This window comes from Rattus norvegicus, chromosome 4, assembly GCF_036323735.1.
Source record: "Rattus norvegicus strain BN/NHsdMcwi chromosome 4, GRCr8, whole genome shotgun sequence".
NCBI lineage: Eukaryota > Metazoa > Chordata > Mammalia > Rodentia > Muridae > Rattus > Rattus norvegicus.
In genome coordinates, this window is record NC_086022.1 from 160,511,739 (window position 1) to 160,536,512 (window position 24,774).

The window sequence follows — 24,774 nt, forward strand, 5'->3', positions numbered from 1 at the left end:
ATGTCCTTGTCTCTTCCTCTATGCTGCAGGCACCTAATGTGGCAGGATCATTTCTTGCTGGTCAACCCTCAAGTATTTATGGGCTGATAATCCAGTGGGTGGATTATCAAGAGTGTATTATTCTTGTTTCTTCTTTTTTGCCGGCTCCTCCTCCTTCTTTCATATTCCCCATCCTCCGCTTCACTTCTGCCTGCTCCCCTCCCCCACCTTAGGCTATTATTCCCTCCTTCTCAGAGTAAGCCAGAGAAATAAGAGAAGGTGTAACATGAGCCCATCCATGCACTCCTACATGGCAGCTCTGGGAAACAACTAGAAGGCCAAAGAGAGCAGACGTCTCAACCTCTTAGGAAGTAATAGTTTCTGCCATTCCTCTGGATGGCCAATAAACCTGGTGACAGAGTCACCAGTCTTTTACCTCTGATTCTTCCTCACACTTATCCTCAAAGCAAAGTCTGTCACCTCATGAGTCTTTCTCTGATCACAGTAAGGCCCAGAGCAACCTCCCACCTTTGTGCATTCCCAGACTGTTTTGTGTGTCTGAGTTGAAGGTCTAGCTCTGCCTCTAGCTGGGAGTATAGCTGTGGGCTCGCTCTCTCTCTCTCTCTCTCTCTCTCTCTCTCTCTCTCTCTCTCTCTCTCTCTGCTTTTCTTCCACCATCATACAGGGAGCTAAACCAGAGGATGCATTTTCTGGGATGTGATACAACCCATCTTTCATCTATGGTCAAACCTGATGGTGTCAGAAGTGTCTTTGTAACTAACATTTTGGGGATAGGATAAACTGAGTCACTATGCTTTTCCTTTCTGAGATTGTAGTGTGGTACCCAGTGACAGCTAGAAAAGTTTCTGAATTCACCTGTGGAAGTGAGTGCCACTTCCGCACTTCTTGTAAGGGAGTGTCCTAAGTACCATAAAGAGTTTCAAGCATCTGGGCTGTGACTTTAGGGTCCTTTCTGATTCTGGTATCTTCTTTTATGTATAACTGCTAAACTGTGCACCTCAACCCCAAGATGCCGATGGCTATGTGAGCTGCTTAATGTCACCCCTATGGCTTGCTGGTGGAACTGAGCCTAGAACCCCCTTTCCTGACCATTCTATAAGAGGTTTAGATAAGGCCAGGTAAGGAAGTTGGGCTCTGTGTGAGAGACTGAGGGGAGTGAGCTTTCTTTCCTTCCTTCCTTCTCAACTGGCTAGACCTCCCCAATTCCAGAAGGCCACTTGTCTTGGACTTTGAACAAAAATGAGCAATGAAACCAAAGCTGCCCACTCCCACTGGTGTGCCTGACACAGTGATCCTGGGCCTTGCGCTCAGCTGTCAGTTTCTTCCCAAGATCCCCAGGACCACCCATGCAGACAGGAAGTGTGCTGAGCCCACTACAGCCTGTCTGTTGTAATGGCGGGGCAGGTCATCAGTGGGGGGCGGCAGCAGGGAGAGATGTATTATATTTACATTTTTCTAAATTGAGCTGGAAGCCTGGGGCCTGGGCCCAGCAGCTCTGGGGGAGGGGCCTGAGGTGAAGGGGAAGCTGGAGTGGAGGCTGGAAGTTCTTCTGAGGAGGAGGGAGCTTCCTTTGGGCAGTGGTGGGTGTGGGGATGGGCTGGCTCCAGACAAAGGGAAACCTGAGAGTGAGGGATTACTGGAAAACCTGTGAGGGGAGCAGACAGGCTTTCAAGGGAATCTCCAATATCAAACCCTCTTCCTGAAGAGCTTACTAAGAAAGACTTCAAGGGTAGTTTCCCCTCCCCCATCTCTGAGGGGAGAGAGAAAGCTGGCCCAGGAGCAGGACCTAGCATTAATCATCATTGTCCCCAACCCCAAAAGGAGGCTTCAAAGCTCTTTTACCGCAGGTCTCTCACAGCCCAGTTATGGACTCTCTGTAAGGGGCCTATGAGGAGAAATTCCTCCTCTGCTGTAAGAGCTGCAAGCTAAGTTCTCCAAACACCAAACACCGTGTAGCCATGAGGCTTTCTCTTACAGAGCAGTACTTGGCAGAGGGGGAAAAGAGTAGCTCCAAATTTAATCCTGTAAATGACAGAACAAGATCTGGATGAAAGTCTTGATAAAATGGATAAAATTGTTATTTTATCCTGATAAATGAGGATTAGCACTGGGAGGAAAGAGATAATGAATGAAAGCCAAATAAATGGTCCTCACACCCCACAGACATCACCTTCTGACGAGGCTCTCAGACCCCTTGACTGGTCAGACTCAGCTGGGACGGCCTGCCTTACCTAGAGACACAGAATCTCCTTACCCATGATGCACAGGCATCAGGGATGCTCTCATCCTGAGAGTAAAGGGTCTACTGCAGTTGTGGTTTGAATTTGGAATGTACCCCACAGGCTCATACTTTGAATGGTGGTCACTGTCTTGTGCTGCTATTTGGTGGTGGTGGGGATGTTCCCTATTGAAGCAATGACTTAGCTCTTAGAAGGAGGTGCCAAGGGTGTTGCTGAAGGTTCCATCCTGGCCTCACTCTCTGCTTCCGGGTTAGTTGTGATACAAATAGCCTTTGCCATACACCCAGCGCCACAGTAGACACAGTTGCAACAACTGCACAGATTTGGTGCCAGGAGTGGGGACAAAGCCACACATATGTGCGTCTATTGCAAGGTGCAACCCCCATTCAGGGTGGGTCTCAGTTCCTGTCCCCAAGCAAGGCATAAAGCTAGTGGAATAAAACTCTTTTTTTTCCTTTTCTTTTTTTCGGAGCTGGGGACCGAACCCAGGGCCTTGCGCTTGCTTGGCAAGCGCTCTACCACTGAGCTAAATCCCCCAACCCCTGGAATAAAACTCTTAAGTGTGTGCTCCTCAGAGCACTGGGAAATTCCTTTCCCTGAGCCACCGTGTTTGTAGAACTGAGTCACCCCACTGGATAACTGGGTACCTGCTCTCTCTCTAAATGGCACCTAATCACAGTTCATATGGCACAGAGGACCTGCTCCAGGGTTTCTGGGAAACAGGGTGACTCCCAGGCTACTTGTTTCCCCTTACTTCTGAGGCAGAAGCAGCTCATGCTGTCCATACTGTGTATCTCTCCTTCCATGCATACTTAGAAACAACGGCGCCATACCTGGATGCCCTGTAACTACACCATCCCTATTACTGCCCCCGGCATGCACAGGGTACCTGGCCAGTGCCAGGACACAGGGTGGATGGTGTAAACAGAGGGATAAACAGGTGGAAGGAACTCTTCTCCGTATCTCCTTGTACAGTCGGGAGCTCAGGAGGAAACCTTGTCACTGTGTCACAGCCACATTATTTCGTTTTCAATAAAGTTTCTGTACATTTTGCTGTATTTTTCAGGTCTAATTTTATTTTCATTTTGTTGACTTTTTCACAGCCTTCTGGAGAAAAAAAGACTAAAATATGTAAGGGTTCTTGTGGCAATGATGCCTCTTGTGAAGTGCCTTTCCGGACTTGCCTGGCTTCCTGGCCTCTGTCTCTCCGCTGCTTTGCCATGTGATTGCTATGGGTAGATGGAAGAAAGGGTGAGCTCATGGCTGTTCTCTACTCCCTGCTCACACGTGTGTGTGTGTGTGCGTGTGTGTGTGTGTGTGTAGTGTTTCTCTGTGTGTGTGTATGTGTGTGTGCTCTGTGTGTGTGTGTGATGTATGGTGTGTGTGTGTATGGTATGTGTGTATGGTGTATATGTGTGGTGTGTGTAGTGTTTGTGGTATGGTGTATGTCTGTCTGTCTCTGTGTGTCTATTATGTGTGTTTGTGTGTATGTAGTGTTTCTGTGTGCTGTGTGTGTGGTGTATGTGTGTGTGTGGTGTGTGTGATGTATGGTGTGTGTGTGTGATGTATAAGTGTGGTGTGTGTGGTGTTTGTGATAAGGTATGTGTCTGTCTGTATGTCTCTGTGTGTCTGTGTGTGTGTGTTTGTCCATGAGTGTATATGTGTTTCTGTGTGTGTGTCCTGTATGTGTATGTAGTGTTTGTGTGTGTGGTGTATGGTATGTGTGTGGGGTGTGGTGTGTGTGTGTGTGTGTGTGTGTGTGTGTGTGTGTGTGTGTGTGTAAGAGGAGGAAGTGTATAAGAGTGAGCAGATCACTTCCATGTACCCATATGCATATGTTCAGCAGAAACCATTCCTTAGAGGACATTTTATGTGTCAAATTCTTAATATTTACATCCCTACTACAAGTCTGTCTCTTCCTGCCTCAGCTTCCTGAGGTTTCTGAGCAGACCTAGTCCATTGTGTAAACGGCAGAGTGGAATTTTTACTTGCTGTGTTTGTTTTCTAGGTAGCTTGCAAAGGGCGGTCATCCGGGCAGGAAAGATCTTAACTCTGGGCATTGAGCAGGCCTTCCACAGCTCGTGTACTTGGTTGTCAAGGCAATCCCAGCAATTACTAATTGCGTGTGCTTTCCAGGGACCTACTTGGGGGGGCAAGTTATTCTTGCCTGCTGCTCCCCAGCTCCCCGTGATTGCAGCCGCCCTCAGACTCTGTGATACTGTCTGGGATGTTTATGCGCTCCTCTTCCTGAGTGCTTTCTTGAGCTCTTAAAAGGATAATAGCAATCTGTTTATCTTAGTGTGCTTCATGTTGCTGCAATAGAATGCCACAGGCTGGGTAAATTAAACACCATAAAAATATATTTGGCTCATGGCTCTGGACTCTCAGAAGTTCAAGCAACTGATGAGAGTCTCCTTGTTGTATCATCCCACCGAGGAAGGCAGAACGGCAACAGAGCACAAGAGAATACAGAGCAAGAGGCCACAAATGTAGGTTTATAATAAATTCACACTCCTGACAATTAATCTTGTCCTATAACAACATTAACACATCCACAAGGTCAAATCGCCTCTCAGAGATCTGATTCTAGCATATGAATTCAGAGGGGAGGAGAGCACATCCAAACCATAGCACAGACATCCAAACCATAGCACAGACATCCAAACCATAGCACAGACATCCAAACCATAGCACAGATAGTCTTTGCTTTCTGTGATGAGCATGAAGTCCAGTGGGTGGACTCTGATAGATAAATGCTTACGGAATGACTGGCAGATCGAGTAAGGGAGTGAGTAGTGAAGGGTGAATATTGACGGGTCACATGTCTGTCACACATGCTGCTGCTTTCCCCAACATCAGAGCCCCGGGCTGAGGACATGGCCCACACCCTGTCCTTCCCATTGCTCCCATTTATTCTTAGCCACCAACACTCACAAGCCCTTTGTGTTTGTCACCAAACACTCTTAGGAGAAAAGGATGGCGGACATATCTTTAAAATGAGGGCTTATAAAAGGAACAGCACTGAATTGGTGCTGAGTGCTTTTCCAAGACCATTTAGCAGGACAAACACCACATGCCCTCCCTCCCCTGCCTCACTCAGAACTGGTTCACAGAAAACGATGACCCTTAGGACTCAGTTTCCTTCTTGTTTTTCTTAAGATAAAAATGTAGAGGAAAAATCTATCGGTAGAGATTAATGCAAAGACTAGCTGGACAAATGTAGCAAACAACAATGAAATCAAAGTCTTCACAGGCAGTGCTTAAAATCGAGTTTTCGAGTTCTCCTTTGACATTTGAAAGCATGAAATAGGTTGCGTTCGATGCCGTGAGTTTATTATCGTCTAACCGAACCACTGAATCTCCAGTCAAGCCACCTGGAAGAGCATTCTGAACCTCAGTGGGACATAGAATAGAACCTCAAACACAATCATACCAGAAAGTGCAGTCCCTGGCTGTTTTGGTGTTGGAAGCCTTTCCTTGGTCTCCCCAATTCTCCACACATTTTTCTCTCAGAGGATCTAACTTGTACTTATCAGACATTTCTTATAAACTTACCAGACACAATAGGCCATTTGCTTCTTTTACATCGTTGTTTTTACTATCCGTGTTAATATTTTTATTATTTTTTGTTAATTAAATTGGTTCATTGATAATTTCATGTACTTACACAATGCATTCTGATGCTCTCCTGTCTTCCTTCATTCCCCTTCCCTTCACACACACATTTCCTCTCATGCGTGTCCTTCTGTCTTGTGACAATCTGAGTTTAACCAGAGCTGCATGTGTGACTACAGATGGTGAACTATGCACTGTGTGCCTCGGCGGGTCTATAACTTAAGGCAATGTTTCCCCTTTTCTCAGAATCCATAGACAACCAATCATTCCGCAATAAGGTCCCATGAGCCCCTCCCACATACATGACTGACTGTTGGCAGGGCCAGTACTGTTCAGGCCCAGTGCCCATAGCTGCTATGATTGGTTACAATGGCTGTCATGTGACATTGCACAGCCCCTCCCCCTATCTGTTGGCTCTTTCCCTTTCTATCTCCTTTCCCTGAGTCACAAAAGCTTGGTGTAAACATCTTGTCTAGGGCTGAACCTTCACATATCACTGATTTTCAGCTTCTTAGACAACAACCAGTCTCTCTCTGTATTGAGTGCTGTTCACTAAATGGAGGCTCCAATGATTAGGGCCTAGAGTAGCGTTTGTTTGTCTGTGGTACAAGAACGGATATGTAGAAGGCAGTTTACCATCATTTAGCAAACCATCAGGAATAAGGTATCTGCTGGGGCCTATGACTCTCCATGGACGTTTGGCTGGGTTTACAGTACCAGACTTGGGTTCCCACTCGTGAAGCCAATCCCAAATCCAGTCAGAGAGCATCTGGTCACTGGTGTTCAAGTGGGCTCTTCACGTCTGGCAGCTTGGCACTGTAGACTTAATGTCCAGAGCTGGGTAAGATTATGGACGCCTTTTGTCAGCCCAAAGCGCCCTCTGGCACACTGAAAGCTACCAGCAGACAGGAGGTTTCCCGGCTCGGTTCCAGCTCGGTTCCTCTGTCTCTTGCAACCGTGACCTTGTGGTATCTTTAGTCATAGGGTCTTCTCATCCAGTTCTGGTGAAGACCCCGGTTTTCAATCCTCCTAAATGGGGGTCTTTGCTTTTGCTAAATGAAAGGGGGTGGGTATTAAAGAAAGTTGTCATAATTTTCATTAGAATTGGGACATTCTTCCTATGACCTTCTGCAGAGTGTTCTTCCTGTGCCTGTCGCAGCATCGAGCATTGAGAACTATCGAGCAATGAGAATTGCTGTGTGGAGTCGTAGACTTGTCACGGCACTCTGACGAAGGAAAACGATTTCAGTTCACACATTTTGCTTTCAGTTCACACATTTTGCTTTCTTCTCTCTCTCTCTCTCTCTCTCTCTCTCTCTGTGTGTGTGTGTGTGTGTGTGTGTGTGTGGAGAGAGAGAGAGAGAGAGAGAGAGAGAGAGAGAGAGAGAGAGAGAGAGAGAGAGAGAGGAGTAATGCCCACTCCACTTCGGTCTAGATGGGGAAGTTGGGAAGGGAGAAAAGAGAGACTGATGGGGTGGAGGTGAGATGGGTGGGGTGGGGAGGTCAGAGGTGAGTCTGAGTAACAATCTGCTCAGCAGACCATAGAGAAAATTAGAGTAGTGGTGTGCAGACAGACTCCGAAATCACAGACGGTTTGAAATGGTTGGCAGGCAGGGAGGGTTGACCTCAAATATTCCTACCAAACACTAGCCCTAAGGACAAAATACCAGGTTAGACAGGAAGAAATGGGTAAGTTTGGGTCAGATCATAATGGACTTTGAATGCCAACTCAAGGGTCTGGACTTTACTGTGTTTGTATGTTTGTGTATGTGTACATAAAATAGAAGGGTAGATATTTTCCCTGATGACTTTTAAATAAATGAATGAAAAATCGGGATTTTGTTCCATTGTTAGCTTTTCAGTCTACCCTGGCAAGTGGGTTCTGTTTTCCCTCCTACATCATTGATTTTTTTTTTTTCTATTAAGTAGATTGTCCTGGAATGTCCTTGCTGGCTGCTGTCTCGTTTAGCATATTCCGCTCCTCCTTGTTATTTTAGCCCAAGCCCAGGTAATCACTCACAGTTTTAATTGTGTCCAGCATTCGCCAGTGTAAGGCTGACTTTTAGTTAGTAAGGCTCTTGGCTGCTGAGTGTGAGCGGAGGAAACCCCTGGAGTTTGTGCCCAGACATGTTTCCAGTCTCTGTGCTTCCAACATTTCTGGAGCACTTTACAGCAGGCTTTGTAAAGATTTAGTTGAAAATCAACTTATGGATTCTTTCTTAATTGGCTTGGCCAGGGTTAATCTGTCACTGGCCCAGCCAAGCTGGCTTCTATTATGCAGCCACAGTGAGGATTTCCTGTGTTTCTCTTGTCCTAAGGGAGGCTGGCTGTTTTTAGAAACAAATGTTGGTGTTGGTGTTGGTGAAGGCCAGCATCCCTGTGTCCTCTGAAGTGAACCCAGCAGGGCTCCCATCTGACTCAGCCCTCCAGACTTTTCCTTGAAAAGAACAAGTCTTGGATTTGGTATCTGCATGTATATATATATATATATATATATATATATATATATATATATATATATATATATATATTTTTTTTTTTTTCCTCCCTTAGATTAATTCAAGGCTTGGTGTTTATTTCTGGCCGTTTGGATTGCCTTTTGGAAATGCTCAAGGGTACTCAGTCCATGCTGGAAACACCTGTAACATCAGGGTGTGTGTAAAGAGGGGTTTTCTGTGGCTCTAGATATCTTGGAGTACCTGCAGAGGGGGGCAAGGGCATCCATGCTGACCACATTGAGTTACATGTGGGGGTGGGAGACCCGAGCTTTTATTGTGAGACTCGAATAATAAGTGGGAACTAAGGAGCATAGCAAGCACATTGGCACTAGAGAACAGCGATGTTAGGACAAGATACTGTGTGTAGACGATCTGTCCCTCAAGGACAGCAGTTCGATAAAGAGACAAGCATGAGAGCAAAGTTCCATTTCCTCCATGTTACTGCAAGGATGCTGGATTTCCCAGGGCCACTGGCAGGTATGTGGTGAGGTCATCCTGTATGTGATAGCGACCATCAAAAGTGCACTGTCCCTTTCCACCCCATGGTGCCCTCTGAGGCTCTGAGGCCTTCACACGGTTCTTCTGGAGGAAGTTCCTTCTGATCGAGTTTGCCCTGACCTCACTAAAGCAAGTACTACCTTCTAAAGAAAGGGTTTTGCAACCAAAAGTATCCTGGCTATCAAGGGGCCAAGGGATGTCACAAAATCACACCACCCAACAAGCCTCATGGTAGAGATTTATTGGGGAAGGGGAGACACCAAATAGCCATTTGGTGTCTCTCAGTGGGCATAGAGAGAGCGGCAGACTAGACCATGATGGTTGCCTTTATGGGGGTACGGGGAGTGTAGAGTAAGTACATAAGGGAAACGCAGCAATGGTGGTGATGGTGGAATTGTGTGAACTGTGTGGCACTGGCCCTTGGTGACTGAAAGTGGGATACAGTGTAGTGGAGCTCCTGGTTCAGGAATGTGGGCAGTTCTCAGGTGACCATCAGCATCCACGTATGTATGCAATGTAGACATGCGTGTTCCAGGTTTTAGAAACAGAGGCCAATCTCTGTTTTGTTTCTCTTGGTCATTTCTACTCCCCTTTGTCCCTTCTGTCCCAGCCCCTACCCCTGACTCCCAAATTAAAATGTCTGGAAATGCATCACCTTTTAAAAGACATGCTAGGTGCTGGTACCTTAAAACTTTTATTATTCACTTTGTGCATACGTGGGGGCAGTGGTTCCAAAATGGATTTGGGGAGTCAGTTCTCTCTCTCTACCTTGTTTCTGAGACAGAGCCCCTCTTGTTTCTGCACTGAGTACTTCAGATTACCTAGCCCAGGAGCTTCTACACAGTTCTTTTGTCTCAGTTTCCCAACTTGCTATTGCAATGCTGGGATTCTGGGTGCATTCCTCTTCATCCAGATTTTTTATGTAGGTTCTGAAGGTTTCATTTGAGCAACTAGGCTTGAGTGAGTGGCAAGGGCTTTTCCCTTCATGCCATTTTTGAAGCCCCAAGAAGCTGCATTTGTAATTGACTGTCAGAGTGTGTTTGTGAAGACTTGCACACCCTTCCCTACCTCTATTACCAACTAGCTCTTTCAGGAGTCCAACCTTGATCTGAGACATCTTGCCATCAATGACCCCTGCTGGTCTCCTGGAACCCACTGAGAGTCCACTGGGCATCTAGGACAAGGCAGAGGTCAGGGCCATGCCTGTGAGGTAAAAAGCCAGCCAACTCAAGCATTTTGTCTAGGAATAGTTCCATGTGCGTTTTCTCTGGAAACTTGCAGTGAAGTTGACCTATGTTCTTTGTGTATGGACACATACACCCCTGTGTTTGGGTCCCGTCTTCTCATTCTTTTTAAAACTACCCTGAGATCATGAGGCTTGTCTAAGGGCTTAAGAGCCACAGCATTACAGCATCTCAGCTTAGAGAATTTAACACGGTTCCTCTGAGCCGTCCATTTAAACAGAAGTGTAGAAAAGGACAGAGTCAGGTTAGGGACACATCTGAACGTGGGATCTGGATTTTTTCAGACCCACCGAGTCTCTAAACCTTAAGTTTGTGTCTGTTTAGCATGTAGCTATACGGTATACCTTTTAATCATTTATGTATGCTGATATGTCTTTCGCTAAGAATAACAGTATATACAAAACATAGCTAACTTATTACTTACATAAATAACGTACTTATATGTATATATGTGTGTTGAAGTCAGAGGTTGGCTTTAAGGACCTTCCTCTGCTTTTCACCTCGGTGGGTTGTTTGTTTGTTTTGATAAGGGTTGTCCCTGAACCTGGAACTTGACGGAACTAGGTTAGGCTGGGTAGCCAGCAAATCCAGGGTGCTGTCTCCCTTGACAAGCACTGGGATTATAGATGTGTGTGCCTGACTTTTTATGTAGGTTCTGGGGAGGGGAACTGGGGAAGCAAGGATTTTACCCACGGAGTCATCTCCCCAGCTCCCACAAGTTTATGTTACATTCATTGAACAATTATTAGGTATCAGACATCATATGTGTTCTCAACACTTCCCTGTGCAGTCCAAGATGCCAGCCTGGCGAGGGTCATTTTATGAGGTTTAATTGCACTTGCTGTAACAGAGGAACAGAATGGTTGATACCTGCTGTTAGTGTGTGGGAACCTGAATAGAATGGCTTCCCTGGGAGCACATTTGCAAAGAGTGCCCCACCCCCACCACACTCCCACACCTTCCCCACTCCACCCCAGAGTATATAGAGCTTAGGGCTTTAGGCTTTACAACAACGAAAGACACTTGAGTAGGTAGTCCCAGCAGGGCTGAGCACTGGCTGCTGCAGGATTGTTGTGTGGGGGCATTTTGGACCTGGGGTTAGAGAGGCAGCTCAGAATAGACTGAAGCACCAGTGTGCCAAAACGAGGAATCTGGATTCTATTCGGTAAATAAAGGGGATTACATGGAAATTTTTGTAAGTAGGAAGGCTCAGGTGACAGGGCTTGTGTGCTGCTAGTCTGGGAAGTCTGGTAACAAGGAAGGTGGCTGGGAGGTTGTGGCAAGGGTCCAGGCCGAGCAAGGCACCTTGCAGCTACAGAATGGCTGCCATACCTTTGTTCACTGTTCCTACTTCTCAGAATGCGCTCTGGCTTCTCCTAGTTACACACACACACACACACACACACACACACACACACACACACACACACACCTCTTCCTGGATGCTGCCAAGATCATCCCCATGGAGACTTTGTTTAGTCCCCACCTGAGTGGACGTCAGCTCTGTCTTTTCTGCTTCTCTGACTCTAGCACATTCTTTTCTTTTCCCTCTTGGAACACATTTGCGAAAGTCCTGTTGAACATCTTTACTTATCTCTGCCCTCTAATCCCAGCTCCTCCACAACAGGACGAGGCCTTTGCCTCCCTAAATACTTGGCACAATGCCTGACATTTTTCCAGCCCTCAATAAATGTGTGATGAATGAATTCTTTCCAAATAAAAGCAATGGCTCTATCTATGGAAAAGGAGACCCAAGCTGGATCTGGTGGTGCACGTGAATAATTCCAGGATTTGGGGTTGGGTAGGGGGTGCAAGAGGATCAAAAGTTCAAGGTCAGCCTAGTCTATATAGCATCAAGACTCATCTCTAAAAGGGGGCGGTCCAACTTTGAGAGGCAGGTTTTAAAGCTATGCTAAGGGCTGACAACCTATAGCACAAGGGCCAACTTCAACCTACTTTGTAGACTGCTTTTGTAAATAAACCTTTATTGGAAGCACAACCACACCTGGGAGCAATGGCAGAAGCTGTGATAAGGCAAGACAGACCATAGATCCCAATATATTTTTCCTCTTCGGCTACTTACAGGGCTTACCAACCCTTAAGTTAGCTACATATGATTAGTTTCTGGAGGTGAGAGATAGAAGATAGTGTCCCAATCACACGTCAAGTCATTCTGTCAGCTGTGAGAAGAGAGGGAAGAAGGCAAAAAAGGGGGAGTAGGGGAGGAAGAAGAGAGGGAGAGAGGGATCGAGGAAGGGAGGAAGGGAGGAATTAAGGAGGAAAGGAGACCCTGATAGAGAGGACTAGGGGCCACAGAATAGGGATGGCCTTCGCTTTCACCACACCCTCCTGAAGCCTCTCCTATGTGCTCTCTTCTAGTCATCCAGTTTGGTTTTGTCACCCTTTTTGTGGCCTCCTTTCCTCTGGCCCCCGTGTTTGCCCTCCTCAACAATGTCATCGAAGTGCGGCTGGATGCAAAAAAGTTTGTTACAGAGCTGAGACGCCCAGATGCTGTGAGGACCAAAGACATTGGTATGCCCCTCCCCTCTTTGAGGCTTGGCATTCCTCTCTTCCCCTCCTCATAAGGCTCCTTCCATCTGTTCCACAGAGCTCAGGGGGCCAGCACAGCCCTCCAAGTTCGTTCTTCAACCCTTGGAACTTCTGTTTCCTTCCTTGGATGTGGGAAGGCCAGTGAAAGTCATTTAACTACCTCAAGTTGTCCCCTAAGCTTCCAGACAGGGGCACCTTAAGCTTTTCTGCCCAAGACCAGTTCTGCAAGTGTTATCCAATTCTGGGGCCTAGCTGTCTCTGAGCCCAGGGTGAGACTAACCAGAGTTGTCTGCACTTCTGTCTTACAGGAATTTGGTTTGACATTCTCTCCGGAATTGGCAAGTTCTCAGTCATCATCAATGTAAGTGCTTGCATCCAGAAGGCCTTAGCTCTAAGGGAGGAGCTTCCAGAGAGCCCAGCCTTCCAAGCAGGAACCAATCTCATTACCTCACAGCTTCTCCCCATTTAGAGCCTTGCTTTAGACACCCTCCTGCTTCGTGGTTATACAAGCCTTGTATGTAACTCATGCTGCTGCCTGGCAGTGTAGTTTAGCTTTAAATTTTATTAAGAGAAGGGCAGTTATACATGTGACTGTATGCCTTGGCATTACGGGTCAAAATCAGATCTTTTTGGAGCCAAAAATAATGAGAAAGAATGTGCCTTATCTGCCCTTCTCTTTCCGTTCAGTTTCTACCCTTTTGAACCTGGAACGTTGCCTGGGTTGCAATTCCTGACTATGGCTCCTCAACATTCTCTTGGCAAAGCCTTAGTCACTCTCATGGACTGGCGTGCCCTGTAGGTTAAGCTAGGATGAGGAAGAAATGGGGTGCTTGCCGGACTTACAGACAGGGCAGAGAAACGCCTTTGCTTTTGCCCTCTGGATGAACAGTGGCCTGATAGGGCCTCTCTCTCGATCTTCCTTCCAAGAAGGCAGCAGCCAGCTAGGTGTACATCCAGAAAGCCACAGTTCATGTTCCCTCAGGAACAGAACATTAATTTCTAATGCAATTCCTTGACACCTGCCCACACATTATCAAGAGGTTTGGGGGAGAAGTGGGATCAGTCTGCTGCAGGTTGAACATTTAGATGTAGGAATCTAAAATCTAAGCACCCTTTGGATGCTTAGAAATAAAGCACAATTGAAAAGGGGATCAAGTGTCAACTTTGGGCCATGTCTACTAGAAAAGAGACCCTCAGTGTCAGCTACATTCTGTCTGTGTTACAGAGTGACATGGCGGTTTGCTTCCCTGGCCCCTAAGAGTCTTGGTTATTTATCAAACCACCAGGACATAGGAGTTACATCTACCATGTAGGGACATTCTAGAAATGACATGGGATCATGGAAGGACAAAGAAGTGCCCAGCAAATCAGCTATGATAATCATATGTGTGTTATTAATTTTCAAATATGGATATGGCCCACTTATGTATATACATCCAGAAAAAAAAAAACCTAAACCAGATTTTTAAGGGGCCTTAATTATTGTGCAGATTATAGTATAAACAGCTGCCAGAAAGATTTAAGGTTCTCCTCGCTGAAAGTAACTCCAAGTCCAAACATGCAATCACTCACCTGCGTTCAGCTTGCTCTTGGCCATGTAGAGCTCTTAGACATCCTGTATGCCGTGTGGGATGGGCAGGGCCCGTCTAGCAGGCCCAATGCCTCTTCCCTCCTGTCTCTTCCCTTTTATAAGTTGCAAAGAAATAGCTTCTCCCGCATGAAGCAGCACAGCAAAGTGTCCGGAGATGACGATCTGATTGAGGACACTGTGTAACTATGTCCCTGGCTCTTTAGTGTTCCCTCAGGACATTTGCACAGGGCCTCCAACTCCCTTGCCCAATCTACCAGCTCTGCTTCCTCCACACCGAGCGATTTTTCTCAGAATACCTTGAACTCTGTTTTGGCTCAGCCAACAGCAGGATCAATCCAAGTATCTTCGAGGTGCACCAAAGTGTCCAGCACTCAATGCTGTCATTCCCTCTGTCCAAAGCTGTGAGCTGTGTGAACTTGGGGACAGGTTCTTAAGCACACTTCCATGCCAGTGCTTGACGTTTCTCTTGATGGTGTGCCCAAAAGTGGACAGTCCCTTAGTCACATGTCCCCTGTGCCTCCCAGACACCACTCATTGAGACTTGTCCTTAGTGCTTGTCATTCTGTCCCCAGGCTTTTGTCATTGCTGTCACCTCCGACTTTATCCCCCGCCTTGTATACCAGTACTCCTATAGCCACAACGGGACGCTACATGGATTCGTGAACCATACACTCTCCTTTTTCAACGTCAGCCAGCTGAAGGAGGGGACACAGCCAGAAAACTCACAGTTCGACCAGGAGGTTCAGTTTTGCAGGTAAAATAACCTGGGGGAGGAGGGCCAGGAGCAGTAGATCCGAAGAGTTATTTTAGGACCTGGAGGGGGCTCATTCTTCTCAGTCAAAACAGTGAAAAGATCAAAACTTGGAAAATCATATCATATTGAAAGTGCTGCCATATTTCACGGCTTCCCATGGCTCTTGCTATATCCAAACTCAGCATTTTGGCCTGTGTGACCCCAGGAATTCTGACACACTTTATATTATTTCTCATTTCTATCTTCTCAGTTGTCCCCCTTAATTAAACCTTCACAGTTGAGCTCCATACTATAGTGCTCCCTTTTGCCATCGATATTCATGGGTGCTGAATTTGATGTTGGCCATGTTGCATTGCCAATAATGGTTGGAAACCCTGTTAATAGTTTTCACCTCCCTCCTGGATATGTTCTAAGCTGGTATTTAGAAGAGGTGGCTGAGGGACAACACTCCAGGAATCCCTAAAGCCGAGATACAGAAAGCTCTTTGTGACTACTCAAGGAGAGCTAAAGAACAGAGGAACAGGGGGATAACTTGTTTGACCCTTCAGGACCCTGGCAACATGACAGTCTCAGCCATGCCTTCATCAAAGACCACACCCCACATATTGCAAACACAGAGTAAGAAGCCAGGGGGAGATGTTGTGGGACTGGCAGGGATTGCTCTGCCAACCCTCTAGTGTGCCTTATTGCTGGTACCCCATCAAAGCAGTGTTCTACTTTCCTTTTCCTTAATAACGTATATGATATATATATATATATATATATATATATATATATATATATATATATATATATACACCACTCTGTCCTGGTTTCCCTATCTTGTCTCTTCTACTGCTCTCACTGATCCCCACCTCTTCTAAGTAGTCCCCTTTCCATGTTTTTAAAAAAATAAAAATTCTAGAACCTGCCTGTGAGAAGTACATGCAGTATTTTTAGCTTCTTGAGACTGACTTGTTTTCTTTTCCCTGATGTTCCCATTTTTAACCATTTTGTACAAATGGCATAACCTTGGTGTTCTTTATGGCTGAATGCAACTCTCTCTGTGTGTCTGTCTGTCTGTCTCTATCTCTGTCTTTCTCAGTTTCTGTGTCTCTGTCTCTGTATCTGTCTGTGTGTCTGTCTCTGTCTCTGTCTCTGTGTGTGTGTGTGTGTGTGTGTGTGTGTGTGTGTGTGTGCGCGCGCGTGCATGTGTCTAAGCTGATTCCGTTTCTTATTTATTGTGACTAGAGCAGTGATAAATATGGATATGTAGGGCCAGGCATGGTGGCCCATGCCTTTAGTCCCAGCAGAGGCAAGCGAATCTCTGTGAATTCAAAACCAGCCTAATCTACTGTTTCCAAACCAAAAAAAAAAAAAGGATATGCATCTGTCTCTATGGTGTGCTCCCTTAGATTGCTTTGGAAGTGTACACTTGAATAACTAACCGGACTCTTTGGTAGTTTTATTATTTCATATTTTTGAGGGACTCCATAGTGATCTCCATTTACATTTTTCATACCAGCATTGTTTGTTTTGAGGGTGAATATTCTGACTGTGGCAAGACTGGAGTCTTAGTACAGTCAGAACAGTGCTCATATTTTCCCCCATGGGGCTCAGAGCCAGATGATCCTAAGAGAGATGCTTAAGCTCAGATCCACAGTCTGAGACCATCAGAGAGATGGTTTGTTCATTCCAACCCAGACAACTTAGCTTACTGACCTTGATTTAAGTTGATGGTTATCCTCAATCAGCACTAACTTTATGGAGTCAAGCAAGAAAAGGTGAAACAGCAGTGACCAGGCCCACAGCAGATCTATCCATTCATTTATATGAGCATAGATGTCTCAAAGGTTGTTACAGCTGGGGCTACAAAGTGCCCAACCCTCAGAAGTCCTCTTGCATGGGGATTTCCTCCTAGCCTAGGCACTGCCCAGGCCACTGAATCTGGCTGGTTTGGCAGACTGTCCATGGTGCTGGACTTTGGTCTGTAACTCCAACAGCCATGTTCTCTAGCACTGAGGGCCTGTGCCAGAGCTGCAAGACATTTCTAGTAAGATATGTGTGTAGCCATGGGCCTTTTAATGCCCAGCCCAGTTCCTGAATAAGGACATGGAGACTATTTTTATTTATAAGCTTTTGGCCTTATAGCTAGGACTTGTTTCCTACTAGGCCATAATTCAGCTGTCCCATTTATACTAATCTAAGTTCTACTACATGGCTGGTTAGTTATCTTTCTTTCCTTCCTGGCCTGCTTCTTCCTCCATGCATGTCTGGCCTGCTGAATCTCCCATGCCCGACTCTTTCCCAGAGTCCCTCTGTCTTTGGAAGTCCCACCTTTCTATTCTGCTTACTGCTATAGGTCATAGGTTTTTTATTTTAACCAATCAGAAGGTGATGTTTACAAAATACCAAGGCAAGAGATGCTTGACAATACCAAAATCCAGCCTGTAATCAGATCTTTACTGGATCAGAAACCAGCATTTGAATAATTCAAGGATAATCTTTACACAGTGCACAAAAAATTATTCCAGCATATGTGTCTGCTCAAGTGTTGCCCACAAAGTCAGTCCAAAGATTTTCACTAAACAAATAGGCCCTGAAAAGCAGTACTTCTAATCTTTTTTAATAACTGGAAATAAATAATTTTATTAACTGGAAGTGATTGTGGAAAGAGTCCCTTAATGCTTCAGTCTCTCAAAAAGAAATCAAAAGAAGCAGGTAAGGCTTGGGAAACTTCGGAGTTCTCTAAGATTATAGATGTTCCTGGCGACAGAACCTGAACTAAAGTTCAGATCAAGTTTCTCCAGGAGCACAGACTCCCAGTGCTATGCAGTGAGAACCAAGGCCAATACTATCTGTCTCTTCAGCAGGTCTAACAGCACCTATCAGTCATGAGCACCAGGGGTCTTTCTTCCACCCTGACTTTAGGTCACCCAGTAGCAGTTATGATTTCTAAACACCGTTGACTTTGATGGATCCATACTGGGAGCCAAGTGTAGGTCTAACTTTGAATGAGGTTTAATTCAATCAAACAAGTCAAAACCCATCTTTTTTATCTCTCAGTTCTACCTTAGTCAGTGCTGATTATACGTTCAAGCTCCTCGTGATTGGTATCAGCCGTCCTGACCAATCAAGCAGGGTTTGTTTTACTCACCCTATAATGCAAAGGGCTCAGGAGCCGGAAGTGTTGTCAGGACATGAATCAGGATACACAGGGCTGAGCTTCCTGCAGCTGCTTTGAGGTCTCTGGATTTTCCAACCAGTTACGCACAAACTTCTGACAGTAGCTTCACAGTTTCTATACAGGTAGATGAAATTGTGTGGATATTACCTGTTCGTGACTATCCTCAGGATGAGGAGATGCCTCGGAGGGTAAAGCTATTGCTATACAAGTGTAAGAATCTGGGTTCCGATCCCCATGCTCACGCAGGGCCCAACACAGTGGTGCAATTCTGTAATTCCAGTGTTCCTGCAGGAAGACAGTAGGCAGAGACAAAAGAATCCCTTAAAGGCTAGCTAGGTATACAAGATGTCCGACAAAAAATTATCTCAAAGGGGATGAAAAGCAAGGACTGATACCACAGGTTGTCGTCTGTGCTCCTGTGAATACAAATGTAATACACACACACACACACACACACACACACACACACACACACACACAGAGAGAGACACAGAGAGACAGAGAGAGATAGAGACAGAGACAGAGAGAGACAGAGACAGAGGGAGACAGAGAGAGAAAGAGAGTGTAGGTACTGGGTGGGGGAGATAAAGATGGGGAGGGAGAGAGAGAGAGAGAGACAGAGAGAGATAGAGACAGAGACAGAGAGACAGAGAGACACGGAGACAGAGGGAGACAGAGAGAGAGTGAGAGACAGAGAGACAGAGAGACAGAGAGACAGAGACAGAGAGACAGAGAGACACGGAGACAGAGGGAGACAGAGAGAGAGCGAGAGACAGAGAGACAGAGAGACAGAGAGACAGAGAGACAGAGAGAGATAGAGACAGAGACAGAGAGAGACGGAGACAGAGAGAGAAAGAGAGTGTAGGTACTGGGTGGGGGAGATAAAGATGGGGAGGGGGAGAGAGAGACAGAGAGACAGAGAGACAGAGAGAGACAGAGAGAGACAGAGAGACAGCGAGAGATAGAGACAGAGACAGAGAGAGACGGAGACAGAGAGAGAAAGAGAGTGTAGGTACTGGGTGGGGGAGATAAAGATGGGGAGGGAGAGAGAGACTAAATTAAAAAAAAAGCCAACATTGCCAATGAGGGACAGGATTATCAGGAGCTATCCTTCTGCCAAGAAAATGCGTCTTCAGAAACAAGTCATCGTAAGATCGAACTGGAATGACCTTTGAAGCAGTCAAGAAGTTCAGTACCAGTTAGGATTGGAGTCATTGTGCAAGTGTGTGAAACCCTGGTACAAGCTCTGTGATGCAGAGTGCCACAGCGCCTCCATTCGGAAGTCCACATGAAGCCGAGGAGTAGGTGAACAGGTTGTTTATGATGCCACTCTACTAACGTCTTCTGGAGTCACTGTGCTGACAGTACCTCACCCAGACCTACATGTTTGGGGGTAAGCATTCAAAAGAGATCGAGGAGAAAGAATGCAGAATTCAGTGGCCACAGAAATAATCTGTTTTATGTTTTGGCTTTGTGTGAGAGGCGGCCTTCTTGTGTAGCATGGTGTAGGATGTGTGTCAAATAGGGTTAAGAAGGTTAGGAATTGTTGATGGAAATATCTACTTAATGTGGGTCTTATGAGAGAGAGAGAGAGAGAGAGAGAGAGAGAGAGAGAGAGAGAGAGAGAGAGAGAGAAAGGCTATGCATACAGTGAAGGGACTGATATAAATACTGTGGGAATCAGATGCGAGTGTGTAGCCTATAGCCCAGCTTTGTAATTGCTTTGCAGCAGGAAATGAACTTTACATTGATTTTTTTCTGGCAAATAGCCTTGAGAACTTGATGGCCCTTCTGATTCTCCATCATCAACAACCTCTGGAGATACATATACTCACATAAAACTGACGCCTTGGTCTCCAGTCTAACCGTATTAGGGCTAGAGGTTTTTAAAATGGCAGTAAGCATTAAGACATGTCTCTGACTGCCCATTTGCAATGGGCAAAGAGAGGCAAAGGCACCATTTCTGGGGACATTCTCACCTCAGCCATTGAACTACTCCAGCAGGGCTCTTTCTTAAACAGTTCCAAGATGTCGGGCATCAGGCATGATTAATGGCTGTTTGACAAGGTCAAGCAGCCACCATGCACTGGAGGCTGAATAGTGTCTCAGTTCCTGGCTCAGCAGGAAGGAAGCAGAGAGTTCACAAGGACACACATGGGCACCATCACCTCAACTGAACTGTTTGGAGGTGTCGACCATGCAGAAGCAGGCATCCTCGTTTGGCTCCGGCTACACTTAAGAGCTTCCATATCCCAAGGCCCTGTGCAAAGCCTTTGAAGAGACAAGTTCCCTTCCAGCCTGTGGCTGCCTCGTGTCTGTTCCATGTAGCAGCAAAGGTAGCCCGCTTTCCCAGGTGTCGGCTCCCTGATCTTTACCAACTGTTGGATCGACATGGTTCTCATTAGGCCCTAATTACCTCTACCATTTTCCTCTACCAAAAGCCAGTTTCAGAAGGCGTTTTAAAGTGGCTCAGAGGGCCTGAAAGTATTGTACATAATTGCTTCAGCATTAATATGACATTCAATTCCAGTGAGGCTATTTAAAAAGGTTTTTTTTTCCTCACACCACTGTTTGGAGTCAAGAAAGACATTTGCTAACTGATTCATTGTAGAGCTAACACTTCATCTAAGAAAAAGTCTTTCTTGATGGTGGGTGACCTGCTTCTCAGTGTTGGCTCCTTCCTTCCCTTCAGCACTTGGATGTTTTTGTGGGTTGTGGCAGATCTCACAGTCGCTGGCTACCCTACAGGTGAGGATAGACTGAGGACAGTGACAACTGAGGGAGTCTCTTTCCTTCTCTGTCTATGTATTTGAGTGATTCAGATATGAGATGTGCCCCCAAGGATATGCTTGGCTGGTGTTGCCCTTCTGTAAGGTTGCCAAACTCCTGAAAGTGAGGCAGGTGTTTCTGGAGGAAGTAGGTTACAGAGATTTGACGTTTATAACCCTGCCATACTTCCTGTCCAGTCTCTACTTCCTGATGGGATTGGATGTGAACACGTTCCTATGGCCGTTCTTCCCACCACAGTGGACTGTCTCCCCTCACACTGTGAGTCACAGTTACTCCCCTCCCTTTCTTCGGTGGGTTCTGTCAAGTATTTTATCACAGTGGTGAGAAAACAAAGTAACAGAGCCTTAGTTTCTATGTCTGTAAATATGAAGGCTTTTCAAGAAATCTAATGATTCATTAATATATGAATATAGTGCTAGAAAAATCTGAAACGCTGCAGGTTCCTACTCCTGCAACGTCCTGCTTCCAGCTGAACCTCTGTGCAAATCCAGCATCTTCCAGCAATCAGCAGGTGGCATGCCCGTGAACCTTACCCCATTTTCCCATTTCTTTAGCATAATAGGAATTGCAGAACCTTGAAGCTATCATTCCATGGGTTTGTCTCATAACAATGAAACATAATTTGAGTTCATGGAAACCACATTTATTTAGGTAATGTCCAAATTTAATTCCATTCATGGAGTTTTCACAAAATAATATTAACATAATTTTAAAACTAAAATAAAATGTTGACTTTTTAAAAATCGGTTTTACCTGTGATATGGCAGTCCGCCCCAGTTAACACTGTAATTTTGCTCTTAAAATATCAGTATGAAACATATCAGAGTCAACTGATTATTGCTAGTAATTACATCTTTTCTAAATTATGTGCCTCTACTGCAGGAATGTAATTCAGTGGCAGAGCGCTTGGCTGGTATACACAGAGACTTTGGGTACCATTCCTAGCACTGCAGAAAAATTTATGAACCTCTTTCTTATAAAAATAATTCTGTGTACATATATCTATGTATGAAAGGAAAAGGCCCCCTTCACAGTCCCACCCTAGACTTTATCTCCCAGGAGATACCACTGTGCCCCACTTTTGATGTGGAAGCTTCTAGAAATCACATTAACCAACACTGTTTTATTAAATTCTCACTGTGTCTTCCTTTAACATTGAGTGTACATGCACACCTGTACACATGTTTTTCATGCTTGGGCTGGAGGGCAGGTGTGTCCCTTCTGGGACTTTATCCCTGTGGTACATGGCGTACTGGTTTCTTTTTCTGATTTAGACTGCTAAGGTTCAGAGACATGATGTACCTGACTCACGTAGAAGGCAGAGGCAACCTAATGCCATGTGTCCTGCTTAGGTGACCTAGCTGTCTCATGAGTCTTGGAAGACTCAGAAGCAATTCTTCATAAATAGCATTAAAGCTCAAGGACAATAAAGCAGAACTAGAGGAAGGTTGAGTGTCTCCAACTGATATGACTAAAGTTAAAATGCTGCTTCCCTTTGGGGGTAACATGGGCATGCTGGAAAACTGAGGCTGCCCAGAGGAGACTTGTCAGGTGTTGGAGGTCATATGACAGGATGGGGATGGACTAGGAAAAAAGCTGTTCTTCCCAGGTCTCAGGATGTCCTCCATCAAGTCTCTCCTGTCTTGTGCCATTTACCTGAATGTAATCCTAAAAAAGGCCCCTGTGGTGGCCAGTGTCTGCCACCTCTGATGGTCATCCAAATCCTGGGACTGGAACTTGAGTGTTTCAAAACCTTCTCCAGAAGCCAGAAGGATTGAGAAGGGTTGTCTGTGTGCCCTGTCTAAAGCCACAAGTCACCTTTAGCGAAATGAGAATGAATAGTTATTACAGATCTGCATCCGTAACCCACAAATCCAAAACATGAGACTCAAAGAAGTCTGAAAGGATTTGTTTTAATATTACATCACAAGTGGAAAAATAAACACTACAAAACATTGCTCCGTGAACGCCACAATTTAAATGTACCATATAAAACTATGTTCACTTTATGTGTGAAAGAGTATTTGAACCATCGATGAATTTCACACTTTTGCTTCAGGCCCATCCCCAAGATGCCTTAAATGTAAGCAAGGATTCCAAAATAGGAAGAAAATTTGAAATCTGTGATCCTTCTAGTACCCAGCGTTTCAGATAAGGGGCACTCACTCAACCTGTACTGGGTGATTTCTCCTGAAGGACCAGGCAGTGTGCCGATTTGCTGAGTTGATACATACCTAGCCTCACTGGGAAGGAAGGCTCAGGCTAAGGTGGATAAGAACACTGGGTCTCAGAACATGCAGTAACGTGGGCGATGGCTGTGTTAGTCATCTTTTTGTTGCTGTAGCAAATACCTGGAGTGAGCGATTTACAATTTATAAAGAGAAAGTGTTTTGGCACTGGATGTTTTGGAGAGAATTTTCTTTGGGCCTACAAACATGTCATGGAAGGGACATGTGATAGAGGAAGCAAGAGAGAAGAGGAGAAAGAGCAAGGTCTCACAACCTTTCACACCCTAGTTGACCAAAGGACTTCCAACGGGTTCCCACCACTTTAAGGTTCTACCGCATTCCAACAGAGCGACAAGGTGCCAAGACTTTAACCCTTGGGCCCTTAGAGGATAGTCAGGAGGATTCAGGATCCAAGTGCTGGGAGTAGCTTCAAACAGTCACTCGCTGTCTCAAGAACACACGTTTCCCTCAGCTCTGGACTTGGAAAACAAGCACCACAGATCATTACCACAGCGCTTCGGGACAATGAAGCCTATTAGCCACCTGTCTTCTGAAGATACTTTTATTCTTAAGGCTAATTGTCTCTTTGTTTAGCAAGTGTCTTCTAGCTACTTAGAGAAAACAGTTGATAAGCCTGACTTCTTAGGATCAAATTTCAGAAGAAGAAAATAAATGTTATGTAAGCTGAACTTACATTGGCATGTAAACAACCAATTATGTACCCAGTGGCACGGGCTTACTGGAATCCTGCTCTTCAAAAGATGAATCATGCTTCATTAGCGGATTGTGAAATGGCTCCAATGGTCACAAACAGCCTTTGGAAGAATGGGACAGACTAGAATAGAGTGGAGGGAAGAACATTCCAGGGTAGGCTAGGGTAAGCTAGAGCAAAGTATCAATTCATCACATACAGTAAAGTTTACATTCTGTGTTATATTCTTTTTGGTAATAGATATGTCTACTCATTAGTGTTAAGTAGGTTGTTGTCACTGGAGGTCAGAGAGTTACTTTAGAAGGAATGTGGACAGATGTAAAGGGTGTCAAGTCCCTTATCACTATTTTCTGTGGTGTGGCTTTTCCTTCAGTACAACCACCCTTCACTCCTCCACGTGTAGAGCTGTCTTCAGGTCCATCTCTCTGGACAGAGCTCTGCCCAGTCCCTCCACTTCCACCACCCCAGATCCTCCATCACATGAATGTGCCTGTTAGAGTCAAAACATGATTTGGACACCAGGGGAGGGCAGAGCAACAGTTCTGAAAACTGTGGTAAGTTAGTAGCCGAGTTGGAAGCTGAATTCGATTATTTATGGATTCTTTTCAGACTGCAAGGGGAGGAGTACGCAGTGACTCTCATACCAAGCTCAGCGAGCAGCTGTTCCTTCATAGCCAGTGCTAGGAAAGGGGAGAAATGGGCTGTCCTTGTAGCCGAGTGACTGGACCGTACACGGGGGCGGATGTCCCCATAAACAGCAGCAGGGTGGTAGCCTCCTCTGGCATTGGAAAGAAGTAGACCCTGTTTTGCTTGCAGCAGAAAAGGGGGCAAATCTAAAAAGGTTTTCCTCCATTCCCAAGACATCCTATTCATTTTGACTTACATGCT

The 24,774-nt window shown here is 45.6% G+C and overlaps 1 protein-coding gene across 4 annotated transcripts in view; it reads left to right on the plus strand.

The window, feature by feature from the left end:
* The window catches only part of Ano2 (anoctamin 2), a 341,360-nt gene that overhangs the window by 311,268 nt on the left and 5,318 nt on the right, over positions 1 to 24,774 (plus strand). For all 4 annotated transcript variants that reach the window (XM_017593038.3, XM_063286858.1, XM_039108820.2 and 1 more), the window contains 3 exons: positions 12,475 to 12,627; positions 12,954 to 13,006; positions 14,809 to 14,990. In XM_017593038.3, the coding sequence (XP_017448527.2) occupies positions 12,475 to 12,627; positions 12,954 to 13,006; positions 14,809 to 14,990 (388 nt within the window). The remainder of the gene's footprint in view (positions 1 to 12,474; positions 12,628 to 12,953; positions 13,007 to 14,808; positions 14,991 to 24,774) is intronic.